Raw genomic sequence first — 20,659 nt, forward strand, 5'->3', positions numbered from 1 at the left:
GATAAGATCATATGGACAAAACTTCGTCCTCTTCCTCAGTCACAGAGATAAGGAGTCGTAGAATTTCCCTTTACCACAGACATAAGGAACCACATAGAAGCTCGCATACCACGGAGAATAGTGCCACAGGGAAGTTCGCATACCACAGAGAATAGTGCCATAGTGAAGCTCACATACCACAGAGAATAGTGACGCAGAGAAGCTCGCACGCCACAGGAAATAGTGCCACAAAGGAGCTCACATGCCACAGGAAATAGTGCCACAAAGAGGCACGCATGCCACAAGAAATAGTGCCACAGAACTCGGCCTACATAGGTCTTCAAGAGCGAGTAGTAAGAGATAGAATACTTGCTTCTAATTTCGGCCTCCAAACTACTTGACCGGTTACATTTGATCGGGCATAGCCCTTAAACTTTCTTCCACTAACTGATCAAAGGCCCCAAAACTTGGGAAACCGCAAGATTTACTCGAGACTATCGAGTCTATCTCCGTTATTTTCCATATCTTAAATAGACGAACAAACTGATTCAATAAAATGCAGAAAAACATGACAATCTTTATGGAGTGGAGTCCCAGTTCTCAATTCCGTCTGCCAAGAGACAGCCAGCGGGAAGTGGAACTGCCCTATTGGCTTCCAAATCAGCAGCTTTATTATTGTCCCTCAAAACGTGGAGGAAGGTTGTAGTCCGGAAAGATTTCACCAAGGTTCTGATTCTTGAAATCACTCTTGCCAGTCTAATGTCTGCAGGAGAGGAATCCTCCACTAAGACTTTGATAATGGATTGAGAATCTCCTATAATACTGACATCTGAGAGACCAATAGCCTTTGCTTGCTTAAGACCTTGCAGAAGTGCCAAGGCTTCAGCTTGCATGCTGGTAGACTGCCCTAATCCCCAAGCGAACTTTGCCACAGTTATGCCCTCTTTATTTTTTATAATTCCTCCTGCCCCAGCCAATCCAGGATTGCCTTTCGCTGCTCCATCGAAGAACAAAGAGAATCTGGATTGCCTGAGGAGCAAATCCGATAGATCATTCTCCTTCCCTCTGAATTGCCACTCTTTTATGACCTTGTGATGCCTTGTTTCGCCAGAGAAATGGAGGTCCATCGAGGCACCCCATTCTAAGTCTTGCTGGATCAAATTCAAATCCAGCAAATGTTCCCCCAGACTTTCTTTCCAAAGGCATTTTGTTTTGGTGATGATGAACTGTGAATTTAGACTTTCATCTCTGAAAACTCTTCTATTACGCTTGAGCCAGATTTGCCAGCAAGCAAATTTCGGCAAGGAGAGCCATGCAGCTATGAAACTTTCATTTTTTGGGAGCGTTTCTGGGTTGTAATTCCACTAGTTTGCAAAAAGATCTAATATAGACATGGGTAAAATGAATTCAGAATTCCAGTAGCTCAAAAGGCCATGCCAGATTTCTCTTGAAAATCTGCAGTCCAGTATGATATGCTGGGCGTTCTCCTCACTGTCACAGCATAAGTGGCATCGAGAGGGACCATGAAATCCTTTCTTCTTCAATCTATCTGCTATTAAAATCCCTCTGTGGCATAACAGCCAACAAAATGAATCGACCTTAGGCATGGATTTGAAATTCCAGATCCCATTCCAAACAGCAGGATTAGGAGGGAGGTTAGAACTTAGGACGATCATGAAGGCATTTATATCCCTGCACAACCATGTAAAGCCCTGGGGCGGCTCCCCAACCACGGGCATCCTTCTTACCTACGCGCAGAGGCGCCATACCGTTTAACAAAGAAAGGAGAAGATCACGTGCTTGAGACAGCTCAGGAAGGACGGGAGGGAGTCTCCAACGCAGCCAATTTCTGCCTTCCCATTGTGAAATGTCCCAAAGAGTAATGCAACCTGCGTTGTCCAACCACAAACGCAGCGCATGTAGAGAGCAATGGGACGATAAAGGAAGGTGCATCATAATGCTGTCGTCCCATATCTTAATTTCTTTGTCGTTTCCTGGAATCCAATACGCTCTGTCTCTGATTAAAGGGGCTGCTTTGTGACAGAGTTTGATCAGCTGCAAGCCTGTGGTGGGTAGTAGGGCGTCCAGACATCTCTTCCTCTTTCCCATGAAATATTTCCTCCATAGAGCTCTTTGCGCCCAACCTGGATGTGGTCCAATGATTCTCCAGAAGATCTTGGCTCCCATGGCTATGTTTTGGAGGCTGAGATCTTTGAAGTTAAGGCCTCCTTCGCTCTGGGGCTTGCAGATTTTCTCCCAACTTACCAAAGGGATTTTCCTGTCATTGTGATTGCCCCCTTTCCAGAAGAACTTGCGAATGAAGGCTTCCATTTTTTTTATGATGCCTGAAGGGGCTAGAATTACAGAGAATTGAAAAATGGGGAGGCTACTGAGAACGGGTTTGATGAGGATAGTTTTGCCAGCAAGGTTTAACCATGAGAATCCCCAAGCATGGACTTTGGCCTTAAATTTGTCCAACAGAGGAATCCAATCTCTGTTTTATGCCAATTTGCGGAAGATGGGGAGGCCCAAATAAGTAAAGGAGGACCAGTTGAGGGAGGCAGTAAAGCCCAAAATTCTTGAAATGGCAGAAAGGGTGGAAGCCGAGATATTCCAGCAAAAAGCTTTGCACTTACCATTGTTTAAACTGCTACCTGTGGCTTCACTGTAGTCGTCCAAGACCTCCTTGAATCTTAAAGCAGATCTGGCAGAGGCAGCCCCTAACAAGAGGGTATCATCCGCAAACAGGGTGTGGTTAACATTTTTAACCCCTCTGGCTATATTGAGCCCCAAGATCTCTTGGTCAACCAGTTTCTGATCCAGGTAGAAACTCAGGACAGAAACATGAAGGACGAAGAGGAGCGGAGAGAGGGGGCAACCCTGCCTAAGCCCTCTTGAAGCTTTAAAAAAACCAGCTGCTCTCCCATTCACCAGGGGGTCGATCCAAGGATCAGCAATACAAGCAAGGATCCATTTTAAAAAGCCCATTCCAAAGCCAATTTTTTTCAAGACTTCCCAAAGAAAGCTAAGTCTGACCCGATCAAAAGCATTAGCCAAATCTAATTTAATTACGATACCTTTCTCTTTGCGAAGCTGAGTGAATCGCCTCTTGCACGAGGATGAAGTTGTCAACAAGCTGTCTCCCCTAAACAAATCCGCCTTGGTTCTCCGGGATGATGGCTAGAAGAATACCTTTTAGTCTGTTGGCAATAACCTTTGTGATTAATTTGTATCCAATATTACAAAGAGAGATGGGGCAGAACCGATTAAATTCTTTAGCACCCTTTTCCTTGGGAATGAGGGCAAGAAAAGTTGAATTGGTGCTGCCCCCAATTTTCTGGCAATTTTGAGATTTCAAAATCATTTTGTAGAGGTCTTTCTCCACAATTTGCCAGCAGGTTTGAAGAAATCTTGCAGTGAAGCCCTCCGGGCCTGGGGCTTTGTCAGGCTCCATGTCGGAGAGAGCATCTTTTATTTCTTGTATAGAGATCTTCGCTTCAAGTTGTTGATTCATTGAAGGTGAGATCCTAGGGGGAACCGACTCCAAAAATTTAGAGTTTGGGTCCGTCACGCCCTCTTCTCTATACAGGTTTTGAAAGTGATTGAAAGCTGCTCTCTTTATGCTATCAAAGTCTTTGTGTGTCGAGTTGCCATCTTTGATTTCTGCGATAGAATTGAAGCTCTTTCTGGCTTGAGCTTGTTTATGGAAGAAGGCAGAATTTCTGTCTCCTGCTTTAAGCCATAAACTCCTAGACTTTTGTCTCCAATGCTCTTCCTCTGAAAGGCAAGCTTTATGGAAGATTTGCTGGAGCTCAGCTTCCTTATCTAATACTTCTTTAGTGATTTCTACATCTTCACTTTGGGCATGGTGCTAGGCGAGATTTTCTTGGGCGTGCTTTCTCTCTTTTGCAGGGGAGGGAAGAGATTTGGCCCAAGTTTTAAGAACCGCTTTCAGTCTTCTAAGTTTTTCTTCCCAAATGAAGAAAGAAGAACCTTTCACTGGCGTATTCCAGCAGTCTTGAACCAAATTCAGAAACTCTGGTTCCTTGACCCAAAGAGGGTTGAATCTGAAGGGGATGGGGCCAAGATCTTTGTGGCCCAACATCTCAAGCAAAATGGGCTTATGATCTGAAACATTGCATGGGAGGATATGCAATCTGAATTCTAAGCCCAGCAAAAGGAAGGAACTCTGCACCAAACATCTATCAAGTCTAGCAACAATGTGACCAGGACCTATTCTTTTGTTAGACCAAGTGTACTTACCATTTTCTGGGGGGATGTCAAGTAGATCCCAGTCCTGCATGAGGTCTTCCACCCATTCCCTTGCAGGGTCCCTTATGATTGTGCCTCCTCGCTTTTCCTCCATGCGCAAGGTAAGGTTTAGATCCCCTGCAACAATGATGTTTTCCAAATTTTCTGACTCCGACAGATGTTTGATGGAGTCCCAGCACTCCCTTTTCTCCCCTATATTTGTTGGAACATAGACATTGAAAAGACTGACTGCCTCCCTCGAGTCCAAAGGCTGGAGCTTCAAAAACAGCCAATGGGTGTTGTGCAACTCGGTGACCAGCCTATACTTGAGAGGGTTCCAGAGGGAGCCCAGACCCCCAGAGGCTCCCCGTGCTGAAACTACATGTCCGTTGCTTCCTTTCCAAAATTTTGTACTGATTTGGAGAAACTCCTTGTCCTCCATTTTGGTCTCCTGAATCAGAAGAATGTCTGGGGCTTCTCTTCTTATAAGGCTTCTCGTTGCTTCTTCTTTCACTTTGCTCCCCATTCCTCTGCAGTTCCAGGAGACAATCTTCATCATTTATTTTTATGATGATGGGCTCCCTTGGAGCCCTGCGCTTGGTTTTTGATCATCTTCGGATTTTTGCCAAGGAGTTTCTCCAGAGTGGGCTGACTACCCTGAAGCTTGTCTTTGTAAGTTTCTTGATCTCTCTTTTCTCTAGCAAATTTGCGGCCCCTTGCAGATCTTCTGACCGATGTCTGCGTATCTCCTATTTCTCCATCCTCCTCAGACTCCTCTGAGTCATGTTCCTCCTCGGAGGCTTCTGTTTGCTTATCCTTGTTTCTTGTCGTGGCGCTTTCTTCAGGTCTTGCTTCTGCTGAAGTCATTTTTTCTAATGGTTTATCTTGCCTATCTTCTTCCTAAGGAGTCTCTTCAGCAGAGCTTAAGACCTCATACCTATTTTCTTGGCTTTTTGGCGGGGGAACATTCTGGGTGGAGGCAGGCTGGGGGCCATGAACCCCAGATTTCTTGTGAGATGTCTTTGGCCTCTTGACCTGGTTCCAGCCCTCTTCCTTTCCTTTCTCTGCTTCCCCTTTGTTCGGGCACCCTCTTGCAAAATGGCCATAGATGTGACATTTACGACATTTGAAAGGGAGTTGCTCATAGTCCAACACTTGCACATGCGTCCAACTGCCAACCTTTAATTTGATGGCCTCCGAAAGCCCCACCTCTAAGTCCACCTCGACACAGATTCGGGCGCAATCGTACTGATCGTTGTTGTTTACTCTATCAATGAATTTTCCCAAAGTATTTCCTATGTGCTTGAGGGACTCCCAGTTCCAACAATGCACTGGAAGATTAGGGAGCCGAACCCAAACAGGGACTGTCGTTGGGACATCCACGGCCGAATCGAAGTCAGGGGTCCATTTGTTGAGGTAGAGGCCCTGAGGTCCCATGAAATAGGGCCCATTCCTGAAGATCAGGTCTTTGTCCTCCTTTGTGTTGAACTCGAACAAGAAGAACCCTCTACCTAGAAAATAAGAGGTGACTTTGTTTTTGATCAGCGGAACCCAGTTCTTAACGACCCAGTTTTTCGTCGATTTTGGAGAGGGCCAAAGGCCCGTGAATTGACCCACCAGGGCACGATCTGCCAGGGATAAAGCGACTTGGATCGGGCCCTCAGGAGGGAGGTTTACCTCTGGAACATCGTCGAGCCTTTTGACGAACTTAGCGACTTCGGACTTCTTCTTTTTGGGCAGCGAAGCAAGTAGAGAGGAGAAGGCTGCTTCAACTTCCGGGGATGGAGCTTGCGAGGGACCGATGGGCGAGCCTTGGGCCTCCATGGCAAAGAAGATCAAATCAGCAAAACCGATCTGCACCAAGCAAATACAGGAAGCGAGGCATCTCAAGACCGGGATGAAGAAGAAGAGGATCCGATCAGACCCTGCAGGAAGAATCTTCGAGGGCGCAGATCCAAGCAGTTCTGACAAGAGATCAAGTGGCTCAGCGAGATCTTGAAGAAGAACAGGAGAAAAAAGAAGGATCCTAGCAGATCCGAGAGACCCAAAGGTCAGGAGGACCAGGGTCAGAGGCGGAAACGGCCGAGAGGGCAGAGCCCAGTCTCAGGCCGCGCAGAGCAGGTCACAGCAGGAGGCAGCAGCGCTCGGCCAATTCCTCAACAAGGTCAGGAGTATTGAATGTTAACAGATAGTTATGTGACAAGATATTATCAAGGATCGACAACAACAAAAAATTGGCTAAGTTACAACAACGAAAGGAATGAAAACAAAAGAACCTATGCGACACCAAGTTATACAGAATTGATGCTGAAAAAACAAATATGGATGGATAATCAAAAGTGCCTGTTACCACCATTTTAGCAAGCGTACCTATAAAATTTGTCACCTTCACAGGTATTTTTGTGAGCAGGGCAACCTGACTATATTTTGATTTTTGGGTCATACAATTGATAAGAAGATTCAGATTTGGCTCATGCTATTGCAAACAAGGTTCCTGAAGTTGTTAAATTTCTCACACTTATGGCGATTTGTAATACAGTTGCGCCTTTTAAAAGTGCTAGAGGTTCAATATCCTATAAATCAGTCCCAGGATGAGGAAACCCTTGTCAATGCAGCTCCTTGCCTGCATATGTTTCTTACGAGTCAAACAGGAAATTTTCTTGATATAAATTTTAAACGCTTGGTTCTACGGTATGAGATTTTAGATACACTCGTCATGTTAGTGGTTGTTAAGGATTGTCAGAATGGAAGGATAAGTCCTCAGTCCAAAGGAATAGATGGAGCAATCTTACCAAGCATTTTTAGCAAACAACAAGCGAGGCCTGTGGTGGAGACAGTTGAACATTTCACACAGTTGGGATTGAGAACATTATGACTTGAAGGAAGATAAATACAGGGATTGGTCTAGCATTCACTACTGGAGCTAAAGGGTTATAAACTTATCCTGACTATGCCAGCATCTATGAGTCTGGAATGCCGAGTCCGGCTAAGAGCTTTTGGAGCAGAGTTCGTTCTCACAGAAGCTGCTAAGGGCATGAAAAGAGAAGCTCGTAAAGCTTATAAAATTTTGGACAAAACACCTAATGCATACATGCTTCAACAGTTTGACAATCCTGCAAATCCAAAATTGGTGGCTAGCAAGATTCGAACTTGTGTAAGGAGAATAATCTCTGTGACTCTCAACAGGCCTAACTTATCCTTGTGTTCTGGGAACTTTTTCCACCATCTGACATAAGATTTTCATTTTGAACCTGCATGGGGCAAGAGTTCCCTTAGTTGGCTCAATTGTTCGCTGAGGTTTGAATAAAGCAGTGGGCACTTAACTCTGGGTTTTTTTTTCAACATCAGCGACGAAGTGGTCTTCTGGAAACCATGGCGTTGGCTCTCAAAAGCCATCTCTGTCAATCAATGTCTCTGTCTATGGCCATCTTGAAAAAAATAAAAAACCAGATATCAGTTTGAGGAATTATATGGCCAATTAAATTGCAATATAGAAAAGTGCCAGCAGCAAAATTACTCATTAGATAACCATCAATCCGAGAATGTCATGCCCAAGGTCCATTTAAAGCTTTCTTCAGTTTGGAGACATGAGATTTCCTCTCATGTACCTCAAAGCTCTGAGGTAGCTCTATGCATTTTTCTTCTTCCTCAATTGCTCCATTGAGTAAAGCGGCCTCCACATCCGCCTAATGTAATTTCCAACCCATAATAGAAGCAACATAAATATTCATTTTAATAAAAGTGTACCTGACAACTGGAGCAAATGTCTCCTCATAGTCCTTTCCCTCTTCTTGGGAGAATCCTCGCTTTGTAGTTCTCTATGTTGCCATTTACCAAATGCTTGATCTTGTAAATCCACCTTGAAGTCATCACTGACTTTTCACAGATCTTGGCACAATGACATCCTTCAAACTCGATGGTATGCCTACTCCCTCAAAACTAGGATCTCTTCCAGTCATCAGGTACGATTATAGATGTCAGTACAATTTCTCCCTCCACAAGTCACTGACCCTGGGAGAATTCTCTTGCTACAAATTTTGCTTTGTTTTTCTAATACTTCCACTTGCTGCCAGATCCTTGGCAGTGTTCACAATGTTCCTGCAATCCTCACTAGGAGGCCATCGAAAAAATGATTTTGACCCAGCAAAAGAAACAAAGACAAGAGGCTAACTAATAGTAAAACAATAATAAACAAGGAAGAGAGATATTAAGTACTTATCCTTTGAGACTTGCGAGGAATTATCAACTCCCTCTGAATCTTTGCCTTCTTACAGAAATCATTGAAATCCATCTGCAACCTCAACATCCTCGTCCCCATCATCAGTGTGTTGCTTTTCTTTATGTCATTAGCTAGGGTTTCGTTATTCAGCAGAAACATTGATCTATGTCTAGTTCTATGATTTTAGCCACAAACCCTAGGACTTTCCAAAGACTTCTAGTCTTCTAGGATTTACAAACCCTAATACTTCCAAGTTCCATCAATACCCTTTGTAAGTCCAACAAATTTTGTTATGAAGAAACAACTATGTTAAATTATCCTGGCATAGTCATGTAACCAATCTTTGATCCTTGACAAGGAAAAAAAAGATTAATCCTTGAGAATTATAGACCACTTGTGAACCTCATCACTGGAAAACTCGCTCCATCAAACAATCTACAATTGATACTTGAAATGGTCACTCCATTTATCAACCATAAAATGTCATTGTCAAAAGAATTTATTCCCAAACAATATTTCAAAACTGTAAGCAATGGTATGACTGCAGAATCAAATTTAATAGAATTTATGAATATCCTGGCATGCTCAAAGCTACAGTAGTAATAGGACAACTCTCAGATGACTACTTTCGATCCTTCCAAACCAAGTTGCTCAGCCTCCTCGAAACCATTGCAGCAGTAGCAATAATTTGTCCTTTACAAGGACAACTCCAGTCCTGAAGGTGCCTCAATCTTTGCAATGAAAAATTTCGGTCTCCAAAAAACTGATGAGGAACTCTTATCCACTGTAAATTTATAAATACCCCTTTAATTTCACAAAACTGAATTTGTCCCTGTATATGATCATCATGGTACAGTGAATTCTTCACTTTCAAATTCAAATCATCAATATGCCTTAACAGTTCATGACACTTGAAACAAATATATCCAAAGTACATTCTGCCTCAACAAGAGACCTCAAAAAGGTCTAGTTCAGATTTAGCAATGTTTATAGTCAATACTCAAAGTTTTTCCGTCTTCAAACAATGGTTGAATATTTGCAACTTTTGTCCATCATTTCTAAGGCATCATTGTTTTGTATTGTCAAGGTAACAATCTTTTCTTACTCTGACATAAAGGAGCCTTCCTCCTCAGTTCCCTCTGGCCCTGAAGAAACTTCCTAGGTGGATCAATTGAGATGTAGTTTTTGATTAAATCAAGAATGTATCAAGATCGTGAAGTAAGAGAGATGCCCTTAATACCAAAAAGAGTTACACAAAGCATGTCCATATTTGCTATATGACTTGAAGACAGAGATTGCAGTACTTAAAAAAAAAAAATCTTGACACCTCAGGTAGCCTCAGGGCTTTAGACTTCTTAAAATTTGGTTCAGCTTCAAGGAAAGACCCCTATAACAGACTTCAACTTGAACTAGGCTTGAAATAGGTCTTAATCGATTCCTTTGACCACCATCTCAGGCCTAGATTTGTTGCTAAAATCCTCGTATAGTTCATAATTCGTTCTTCAACCATGTTGATTTTTCTTATAAAAGATTGATCTTCTAATCTTGATAATTACTTCTAATAATTTATAATTATGTCACGTGAATCATTAAGAAATTATAGATATAAAATCTCAACAGTAGAACAATGATAACAGTAGCATCATTAAGAGACAGCCAAACACAAGAAACACAAATTTACCCTGGAAAAACCCAACCTTGGGAAAAGCCCAGCAATCTTTTCTTCCAAGGAGAATTCAATCTTTAGCAAAGTTTCCAATATAAATTGTCTAGAAATCTGTGCCAATTTCCAAGCCCTAATACCAGTCAAATTTGGTCAAAGGAGAGAAGAAATTTGACTTTGGTTTAGTTTAGTCAACTCTGGTCAACAGGCTGATTTTCAGTATGTTCTGCTTCTGGTCAATTGTAGACAAAGGGGGCCGAATTTCGGCCCTGCAGCTTTCTCAGTCAATTTGGCCAAACAGCATCAATTGACCTGCAGTCAACGCTGGTCAAAAGTGCACAGAACTGTGGTCAAACTTCTGAGATTATGTGGTCAAAAACAGTCCTTCCACAGTCATACTTGTCAAAGTTCAGTCAAATGGCAGCCTGAAAATTCGGTCAAACTATGCAAGAACAGACTTGGTCAACGTTAGTCAATGGCAGCATCAGATCTGGTCAAACTTGCTTCTCCTTTTTCTGTTGACTTTGCATGTGTGGATCAGATGTTGTTGTTGTTGTTGTTGGATTGGATGAATTGGATGTCTCCTTTGTGTATTTATCACTGTTGATAATATCGGCGATATTCGAAAATATCGCGATATTTTCGGCAAAACGATATATCGCCGAGAAAATATCGCGATATTCTCTGTTTTGAAAATATCACGATATTTTCAAAATATCGGCAAAATATCGCGATATTTTGAAAATATTGGCTACGTTAAAAAATTTGAAAAAAAATATTTTTTATGCTTGCGGATATTTGCCGATATTTTCAACACTGGTATTTATAGTGGACAAATGGATGCCCTTTTGACCAAGGGTCACCTCTAACGCTGGGGCCGACTTAGTTTAGGCTATTAAAAATTAAATTTTTCTTTTAATAATTATAATCTCTTTTTTTCTGATTTTAGGGCCTCCTTAGCATGCGGGAATACCTCCCGATGCTACAAAAAATCAACAAACGAGTCCTTGACCCTTGTCATATCGAGCTTCAATACGTTCTTTAATAAACTTATTACCCTTCTGCAATAGACCAAGATCATCAACAACCTATGTCCATGAGGCCTCTCAGGTCTTTCTAAGCTTCCTGTCCTTGGTCCTGAGGACATTTCGGTCTCCTAATGGTTAAGCAAAACAACCGCCAGGAGAATTGGCCTCAAGATCTGATGCTTAAGCAATATACTCAAACTTTTGATGACATTAATCCGGCTTCCTTATAGAGATAAATTCGGCCTCCACTAAATATGAATTCGGTCCTGAGAATGAGCAATAAACTTGGCCTCTCTGATGTCATACCAAGGCCTCTTATATATTCATCTTGTAGTCCTGAACCGAAGGCAAGGGCAGCCTGCGGCCAGCCCTAATCGTGTCACAGAATAGATTATTGATCAGGAATTGCCATGAATAGGATTCAAATCAACTTAATCTGTTCATATTCAGAATTTCGAGCTTAGGGTTTCAGTCCTTACAAAACTCGGATGAGGGTTTCATTTCTAATTACAAACAGAGTTTGGACTCTCAGAAATACTTGACATCATGAGGGCTTCGGTCCTCCTTAAACCATGACAAGACTTCGGATGAGGGCCTCTATTTAGAGTTTGGATTAGGGCAACAATCCTCCCTTCTTCCATACACAAGTACAGGACAGAGATACTTATTAGACAAAGATTTTCCTTCATTGTTTGAGCAAGTAACTTTGGCTTTCTTCAAGTCTCTTTAGTGGCTGCTCTTTGACCCCACTTTGATACCATGTTGATTTTTCATGATTCCCTAGACTGATAATTATTTCCAATGACTTCTCCATTAGTTTATCACGTGCCACATTCATCATTAAGCAATTATACATAGAAAATCTTCAACAGTAAAAAATTAATGACAATAGAAACAAGAAGAGACAGCCAAACACAAGAGACACAAAATTTATCCTGGGAAAACCCTAACCAGGGAAAATCCCAGCAACCTTTTCTTAGAAAATTGCCCAATTCAACAAGACATACAATCTGAAATTTCCAGTCAAATAAAGTCAAACTGACCAGTAACCAAACCCAAGTCAAACCTAGTCAAACTGCCCACAGAAAACTGCCCAGAAAAGTCTGGTCTGCTGCCTAAAAGAGCTCTCACATCATGCCTCAGATTCATCCTTCATAAAGCCTCAGAGTCGTCCTTGTTGTGCCTCCACTTGTGAACAGAAGTGATCCGAAATGGTGCCCCGTGGAGGAAGTCGAAGAGCCCAAATTGGTGTGTATATTGGGCTGACCCAACTTGATCTTCTTAGAGGGCCGACTTAACTTTTGGAGGCATAAAATTTAGATTTCAAAAATTGAAATTCCCTTTTTTGAAGCTGACATGATGCTTACATTTTTACCTATCATTTCTCATATATTTGGAGGGCTAGAACAAATTATGAAGACCGACCATAACTACATAAATTTAACACAAGAAAGCAAAAATTTGAAGAAATCTTATTACTTGATTTCATCATACTATAAAGTATAAAACTCTTAACTACAAAGCTTTGAAGACAAGGTTTTTGAAGGGGGCTCAAATGTATATGTGAATAGTCGTTTGTTGTAGTAGTGGACCTATATAGGCAATGAGTGAGAACTAATATATATTAGAAGTAAAAAAATCATTACTGCACACAACTGACTTATAATTATTATATTGGGATTTATTTGAGTTACTTGGTGTTCTTCTCCTATAAGGATTTATTGTGTAACTCATCATAATAATACTTTTCGGAGTTGTACTCCAGGTGCACATTGGGCATGCAATGTGCATGTACAGGTTTATAATGTTTTTGTATGTATTATATTCATGACAAGAAGACCAGGACAAGAGAGCTTCAACAAAGATGCACCTTAGAGACAAGCTGCTAAAAGCCAATCCAGCTTGTTTAGAGCCCTATCCATGAAGAGAAGGCCAAATCCAAATTAGTCCAAACTTTAGTTTTACCACTTCACGCATTTGCTTCCATCTTAAAGTATATTGTAATTTTTTCATCGAATGTAAGCTTTTTGATTCCATAGCCCAGTAGGCCTCATGGATGTTTTAACAGAATTCAATTAGATTAATTTATCTGTTTCAAATGTACATTGTCTATCTTCAAATGAAAACATTACAATCTGTATGGGATCAATAATCATGGAACATTTGGTTCAAGAAAGAGAAGAAACTTACCATTCTTGAAGATACTCTATCTTCAAATGAAAACATTACAATCTGTATGCGATCAATAATCATGGAACATTTGGTTCAAGAAAGAGAAGAAACTTACCATTCTTGAAGATACACAAAAAGTAATTCAAATGCTTCCTCTGGAAGTGTTATTCCTAACTCTTCTTGTAGCTCTCTCCTGCAAACATAACGTATTTTGATATCAATATAAAGAAATGGCAAAAGCAAAGGAAAATATGAACATATGTGGAAAACAAAGATACATTTTAAACATGAGAAATATATTAGAACAGGCAGATAAACAACTCGTCTCTTTTAACTGTTAAGATAAGCCAAATAGAATCATTGCACAAATTCAAGCTCAATCATTATCTTCTAACGTTTCATATTATAAAGTATACACAATGCACCACTCATTGCTTTACCAATCATTTGATATATCATAATGCTTTCATAAATACAATCAAAAACCCAATACCAGTGAAAAGGTGAGCATTTCTAATGTACCTAGATTAGATATTTTATACTAACTGTTGTCTCCACATTATATGACAATCTTCTTGACTGCATATCAATCATCATTGTATCATATGACCTTTGGACATTATGGGATTGTCCCTATTCTTACAAATGCTTACGCATTTTGTGACTACTGCAAGGTACATCACAAGTGGTATCAGAGCAAGTTTGAACTTAGTTGGCCCCACTAAGAAGTACAGGCACAATCCCTCTGCACTTCAGGCTAGTGCTTGCTAAACTTGGGGGGAATCCCTAGGGATTTGAAGTGTAAAAATCTGTTTAATCCACAAAAGACACTTCAAGTCCACAAATTACTTTTTTGTAACTATAAATTAGACCTGATTTCTGCTAAGAAAATTGATGAGACAGCTAGCTAAAAATCAAATCAGCACTTAGTTTTATCAATCTGCCTCACTTTTTGTGACAATATGTTTTAAAACACCTCAAATCTGTGCTTAAAAAGTGCTGATCTGCATGGAAAAATTCACAAAACAGCAATTAAATTCTTCTCAAACTTGTGTATCATTAGTGTCTCATTCCAGTGGGTATAGAAAGAGAAGTTGACTGAGTAGCGCAAATACCCAACGCCACTCAATTTAGAAATTTTCATACCAATGAATCAAGCTCTTAAACAAATAATAGTTGACCACCAACCGAGTGTTATGTTTATTTCTAGAATTGTTACAACAAAGTCTAATTACAATAGCTCCATATGAAAAGCACCAAAGGGGATGAACTATGCTTCCTTAATGCTTTGTGTTGTCGCACAGATTGTCACGACAACGCTTAGACCGGGGGCTGTCACCCTGATCCCCGATCTCTCCGTTTAAGCCTGTCTCCCGCAGCTAAGGGGGGTAGACCCTATAGGAAAATGGATGACCAACTATGAATCAATTGGTTTGGGAGACACGAAAGGAAACCAGCGCTAAATAGATTTTATCAGATTAATAGACCAGTGCCTTGTGGAGTTAATGATTAAATGATTAGATGTACAAACATTTATCATCAAATGACCCAAGCAATGCAAGATATCCAGTAGATTCACGATGATCCAGCAATTAAACTTAAAGAAAAATTAAATGCTTTAAAAGATCACAGAATTTAAATGCTGATCAGTTGCCACTTTCGCACAGCTAACTTTAACTAAACCTTTAAGTGCATTTAGCCATAGAGAAATGAAACATAAACACTGCAAAATTCGCCAAAATGAAATTTCCAAGATTTTGTTAAGCCTTCTCAAAATATTTTAATTTTTTGAATAAAACAAAACTGAAGAATAAATAAATGGAACTTTTAAATCAAAAAAACTGAACTAAACTAAAAGGAAACCTTTTATCAAAAAATTTTAATTATTTACTTCTAAAATTAAATCTAAACTAAAAAAATTCAAAACCTAAACTATAAGAAAGAAAATTTTTATGTCTTTGATAATTTTATAATTTTTATGATTTTTAATTTTTATATTTTTTATGATTTTCTTTTTTTTTAAACTTTAAACTCAAAATGAAACAAACCCTAAAAAATGAAAAATAAAATCTAATCTAATCTAATCTAAAACTATATATAAAAAAAAAAATCAAATCTAAATTAAAATCTAAAGCTTTAAATCTAAAAAATTAAACAAAATATAAAACCTAAACCCTAACTAAAGCCTAAATCTAAAGTCAAAATCGAACACAACTAAAATCTAAGTAAATATAAAAAATGAAAATCGAAATTTATTTTTTGATTTTTTTTTTAAATATATATCAAAACTTACAACGAAGTGAAATAAACCTAAAACAAAACTTAAACAAAGCTTGAAAATCGTATTTACGCTGCATCAATCTAATCTTACCTATGCATATACCCAAACGCAAATACAAACCAGCCCGTAAAAATAAAAAAAACGTGGTCTTACTGTCTTTGCAGGTGACGGCGGAGAGGGGAACGCTTGCAGGTTGAAGATTCAGGCGGATGGTGGCTCGACGGGCAGAGGACAGCAATGCTGGTTCGGCAAGGGTGCAGAGAGATGAGGCTATATGAGGACGCGAAGAAGGTTGCAAGTTGAGCAGCAACGATGAACGCAGGAATGCTGGTTATCTCACTGCGTGGAGGAGAAAGGAGCTAGGGCCGCACTGGAATGAAGTCGCGGCAGCTAAAAAAAAAAATTTTGATTTTCACTGCAGGTTGGTGGAATGGCGTGAAGGGAAGAATGCATAAAGGGTAGCAAAACACGCCAATGGATAGCAGCAATGGACGCAGGGATTTCGGGCTGCCAGTGGATGGACACACGAAGTGGCGGGCAGCGCTGGATGTGAAGGCAGAAGCAGCGTGTAGCTGATATTATGAGAGGAGCAGCGTAAGGGATTAGGAAACGAAGGTCTAAGGTTAGCAGATTGATGCAACAGCGGAAGGAAAGCTCGAGTTTTTAAGCTATGGGTTAAAGGAAAATGCACGCTGGAGAAGAGAAACGTAGTGGATTTGGGCAGCGTTAAGAGGTCTGAGAAATGGACTGGTGGGGATGATGCGTGAGGATTCGATTCTGAGTAGGCAGCAACGTGGAGATGGAACGGATTGCCCAGATTGCCCAGAAAAACCACTGAAGCTCTCCACAAAATCAATATTTGAAATTCCCTACTCCAAATTTGCCTGATAAAACCCTGAAAATTTCTCAAAACCTGCACCTGTAACCTGCAAAAGAAAAGAAAACCTAAAATAATATGTGCAAGAAACGAAACTGAAAACCTTAAACCCAGCAAAAAAAAATTTACAGTATTTACAATTTTTCGACTCTTAAACAGCCAAATTTATCAATAATCAACAGTGATATTATCAGAATTTGATTTTAATGTGAGATACTTCAGAAAACCCTGCATGCATTCATAAAAATATTTCGAATGATAAGCCCGGGATCAAGAACTGGTTGGGCTCTTTCAGAAAACACAATCTGGGAGTTGGTTGGTTCAGCCGAGAACTTCCCCTAACGCCCGGTAATCTGAAAAAAGCATTTCTTGCACAGCTTAAAATCAACCATTAACATAGAGGGAGAAAACAATAGTGAAACCCAGATCAAATGGAGATACCTACCACTATATTTCAGAATCTAAACTAGCATTCAAACCCCAAAGATCAGACAAGATACCAGTGCCTAGATCAATCTTCATTAAGCTACCATCAATGGCTGAAAATAAAATTATGCAGAAAAATAAAACAATCTTACAGCATTTCCAAAAGAGTAACACCAGCAAGATTTTTAACCCCAAAGTCTTTCTTTATTGCACAAAAATGACTATAAGAGAGCTTTCTTTAGCACCAGATTCTCATATCTAATCTCCTCTCAAATGACCCCTAACACCCTATTTAAAGGAAAAATTCCCAACGGCTAGTTCGAGTGATCCATGTCAAAACGATCTCGACCGTCGATGAGGATCAAGATATCTCTTAATCTCATCCGTCGAATTTTTAATGCATTAAAAAATTGAAATTCTGCATTTATTTACTCAAAAATATTATTTTATTATTTTTAAGTTTTTATTTTATTTTATTATCTTTTATTAATTTTATTTATTTATTTATTTATTTATTTTTATTATTTTTTTTATATTTATATATATATATATATATATATATATATATTCCTTTTTTAACTTTTTTATCTTTTCGATTTTTCAATTTTTAATTTTTTAATTTATTCTTTAAATGGATCCTCGAACTTAGCCTTCGGAAAAATCACCTAGGACCTAGGACTTAGGACTTATGAGGGGATTAAAACATTTTCTAACCCTCAAGACACTTTACATCATGACTTTTACAATTTTACATCTAAAGGGGGAAAACCCATTTGACATAGACCCTCATAGACCACCCAGTTCTGCGACACAACTATAATCTAGCAGATCAACATACTAGGATTCTCCTAAGATTCTAATGACAAAATCCATTCCGACTTTGGCGTTAGGCTGAAGGAAAACTCTGCCGATCATGGATCAGTGAGACAAAAAACCTTCCGGAACGTAGATTATCACTAGAAAATTAGGTCCACCTAGGCAATTTACATACATGACTCAACTTTGCTAAGGTTATTTACAATTCACACATGCAGACTGGGTTTACAACATAAATTGATCAAGTCGACGATGACTGTCGAATGGCACGGACACGTCAATCAAGTGCTATCCCTTTTGCGAAGAAAAGGGGGTGTACTGCTATGGGAAGTTGACAAGTAGTGGTCAACACTTTGTTTACACCAAATTTGGGGTCAAGGTCACATGAACTTGATGAAAGAGACCTCCAACTCTCACTCACCGAAACGAACAAAGTTCGTATATGCAGCAGAATAATTCAGAACAACTAAAATATGTAAGTATCCATCGTAGGACTAGTAATTGTATATAAAAATTGTTGAATGTACAAAATATCTGTGAAATGATTACAATGAGGGCCCGCTTATATACCTAGGCAAGTGCCCTTTCATGAATGGTCATGTCTCTAAGACATGCCTCTTCATTGCTAACTAACTATTAGTTAATTAATTATTATTATTATATTTATATTTACATTTATTATTTTTATATGAATTATATTCATAACACTCACCAACTTGCTCAATTACATCAACATGAAAGGACTCTGAATGTATGGAAAAAGAAGAGGACTCAAGCCAACAACCAATGATGAACCCTTGCTACTTTTCCAACTGTTATAGACTTAGCTTGGGAGGATACATAAAATATCTCTCTAAAGTGGAACAAACAAAAAAAGTGGAAGAATTTTCAAGTAAAGCACAAGAAATAGATGAGAAAGATGCCCAAAATAAGTAAGAATCAAGCTCAAAATAGAGTGAAATGCTCCATCTCAAGAGGGGAAGTCTGTCCACGGACACACTAGAAACAACTCAAAAAGGTGCACCCTTCTCCTCGGAATAGAACACTAATAAAGATAAAACATGTCCCTGCCTAAAACTAGATGAAGTAGGTGCCAAGAAACCTCCCAAAATAGATGATTATATATCAAGAACAGATCCTAGTAAACATAGAATAATAATTTCCTCAAAATAGAGCAAGTGAGGAACCTCCATGCATGAGTCAAAGGCAAAACCTTATGTGTAAGGTGGGGTGCACCTTATGTGTAAGGTGGGGTGCACTTCTCTAGGTGAAATTTAGGCATCATAAAGCCTAAACATGTGTCAACATGTGTTTAGAAGACTTTCTCATAGATCATTTCCAACCCAAGAAAACTCCAAAATAATAATGAATATGAACTAGAAGCAGAGTTGCAGGGGAGAATTCCCCCCCTCGAATCCGCTCTCGAAGCGTGCTTTGAGCACGAGCGCATCGGGAGTGACCCCGAGAGTGTTGAGAAATCTAGGGCATCGATAGATAGTTGATTTCTCTACTTAATAATTGCTTGTGATAGACATTTTATTTCTTAATTACGATCTTCATTTCTTGAGTTATTATTGTATTATTTTCATCAAGACAATTACCAAATTATGAACAATAAAGAGACAAGAGACACAATATATAGGCTTGTCAGCAAGGGCCAAAACCTCTCACTCTTTGAGAGGAAAACCCAAACGAATTCTTTTTATAAATCTTCAATTGACGAATACCAAGACCATGACAAAGACCCTTGACACTAGAGTCCTCCCAAGACCAAGTCATTAGCCTCCTCTCTAACGTTGCTCTTCCTCTTCTCCTTCTCGGCTTCCTTTAGAATTTCGGCCTCTTCTTGTAGGTCTATAGTCCCTCTTCTTGATAACATAAACCCTAGATCAGATTTGTTCCTTGAATAGTCTCTTCAAGAGGGAGACTCTTTCTCTATCTTACTCGGCTTGCTCAAGCAAAGATTTCTATCCAAACAAGAATACTTCTAGGTGACTGCAATCTTCGATCCTCCCTTGCCAACTTTGGACCTGCAACCTTCGCACGTGTGAGGATATACTATGCCCAAAACAATCCTTAATGATGCATCTCTCCTTCGCTAACCTTCCTTCGTTCCTCAGATGTATTGCGCACTTCTTATTAGAGACTTGCTTCACCGAATTTCTTGTCTCCAAATGAGGCCGAGTATGGATATATATACTTGTTTTTCCATGTCCGTTAGGCCGACACGATCTTTCTCGAATCATCCTTACATTGTAAGCCAACTTGAGATGAGGGCTAGTGACAAGGCCTTGGAGGGTTCCTTACAAAGACAAATATCACTCTTTACAATGTGTAACATGCCTTCATTACATAACAATGACTCTTTAGACTTTTATGACTAGATGACAATATCTCTAAGGGCTCTCATTGGGAGCCTTTACTAAAAATAAAATCTCTTGCTCATGAAACCCATGATGCAAGCATTACAATAATTTTATTTTTCTTTTTTACATCTCTTACATAAAAATCACAATTACCTGTCATTATAAAGACCGAACCTAGTTACACTTTTCAATAGAGAGCACGCTCCCTAAAAAAATTTGTGCTCCCTGCCAATTCGTGAGCGATAGAAGGAGCTATTGCAAATTGGAAACAAGATTTTTTTAGTGGGGCAGCCTAATATTCAAAGCCTATGGCCCTAGTATTGATATGCAATTCATGGTAATGTTAAATTCTTAAACTAAAAGGACGAAAATGAAAGATAAAGGAGAATGTAAAGTGACATTCTCCTTTATCTTTCATTTTCATTCTTTTACTTAAATTTTTAACATTACCATGAAATGACTCAAGATGTTTGAGAGCAGTTCTGACCTCATTGGATTTCATATGGAGAAAGTAGAATTTTAGATCTCACTCAAAATCCGGCAGACTTATCAATTTTTTAGGATTTCACGATTGGGGGGTT

The 20,659-nt window shown here is 39.5% G+C and overlaps 1 protein-coding gene across 1 annotated transcript in view; it reads right to left on the minus strand.

Annotated features, from left to right (window-relative positions):
- The window catches only part of NUDT3 (nudix hydrolase homolog 3), a 587,520-nt gene that overhangs the window by 509,787 nt on the left and 57,074 nt on the right, over positions 1-20,659 (minus strand). The window contains exon 3 of the mRNA XM_089374741.1: positions 13,428-13,505. Coding sequence (XP_089230867.1) covers positions 13,428-13,505 — 78 coding nt within the window. The remainder of the gene's footprint in view (positions 1-13,427; positions 13,506-20,659) is intronic.

This window comes from Pinus tabuliformis, chromosome 8 (assembly GCF_031772625.1).
Source record: "Pinus tabuliformis cultivar Carrire ecotype Pingquan chromosome 8, CPIR1, whole genome shotgun sequence".
NCBI lineage: Eukaryota > Viridiplantae > Streptophyta > Pinopsida > Pinales > Pinaceae > Pinus > Pinus tabuliformis.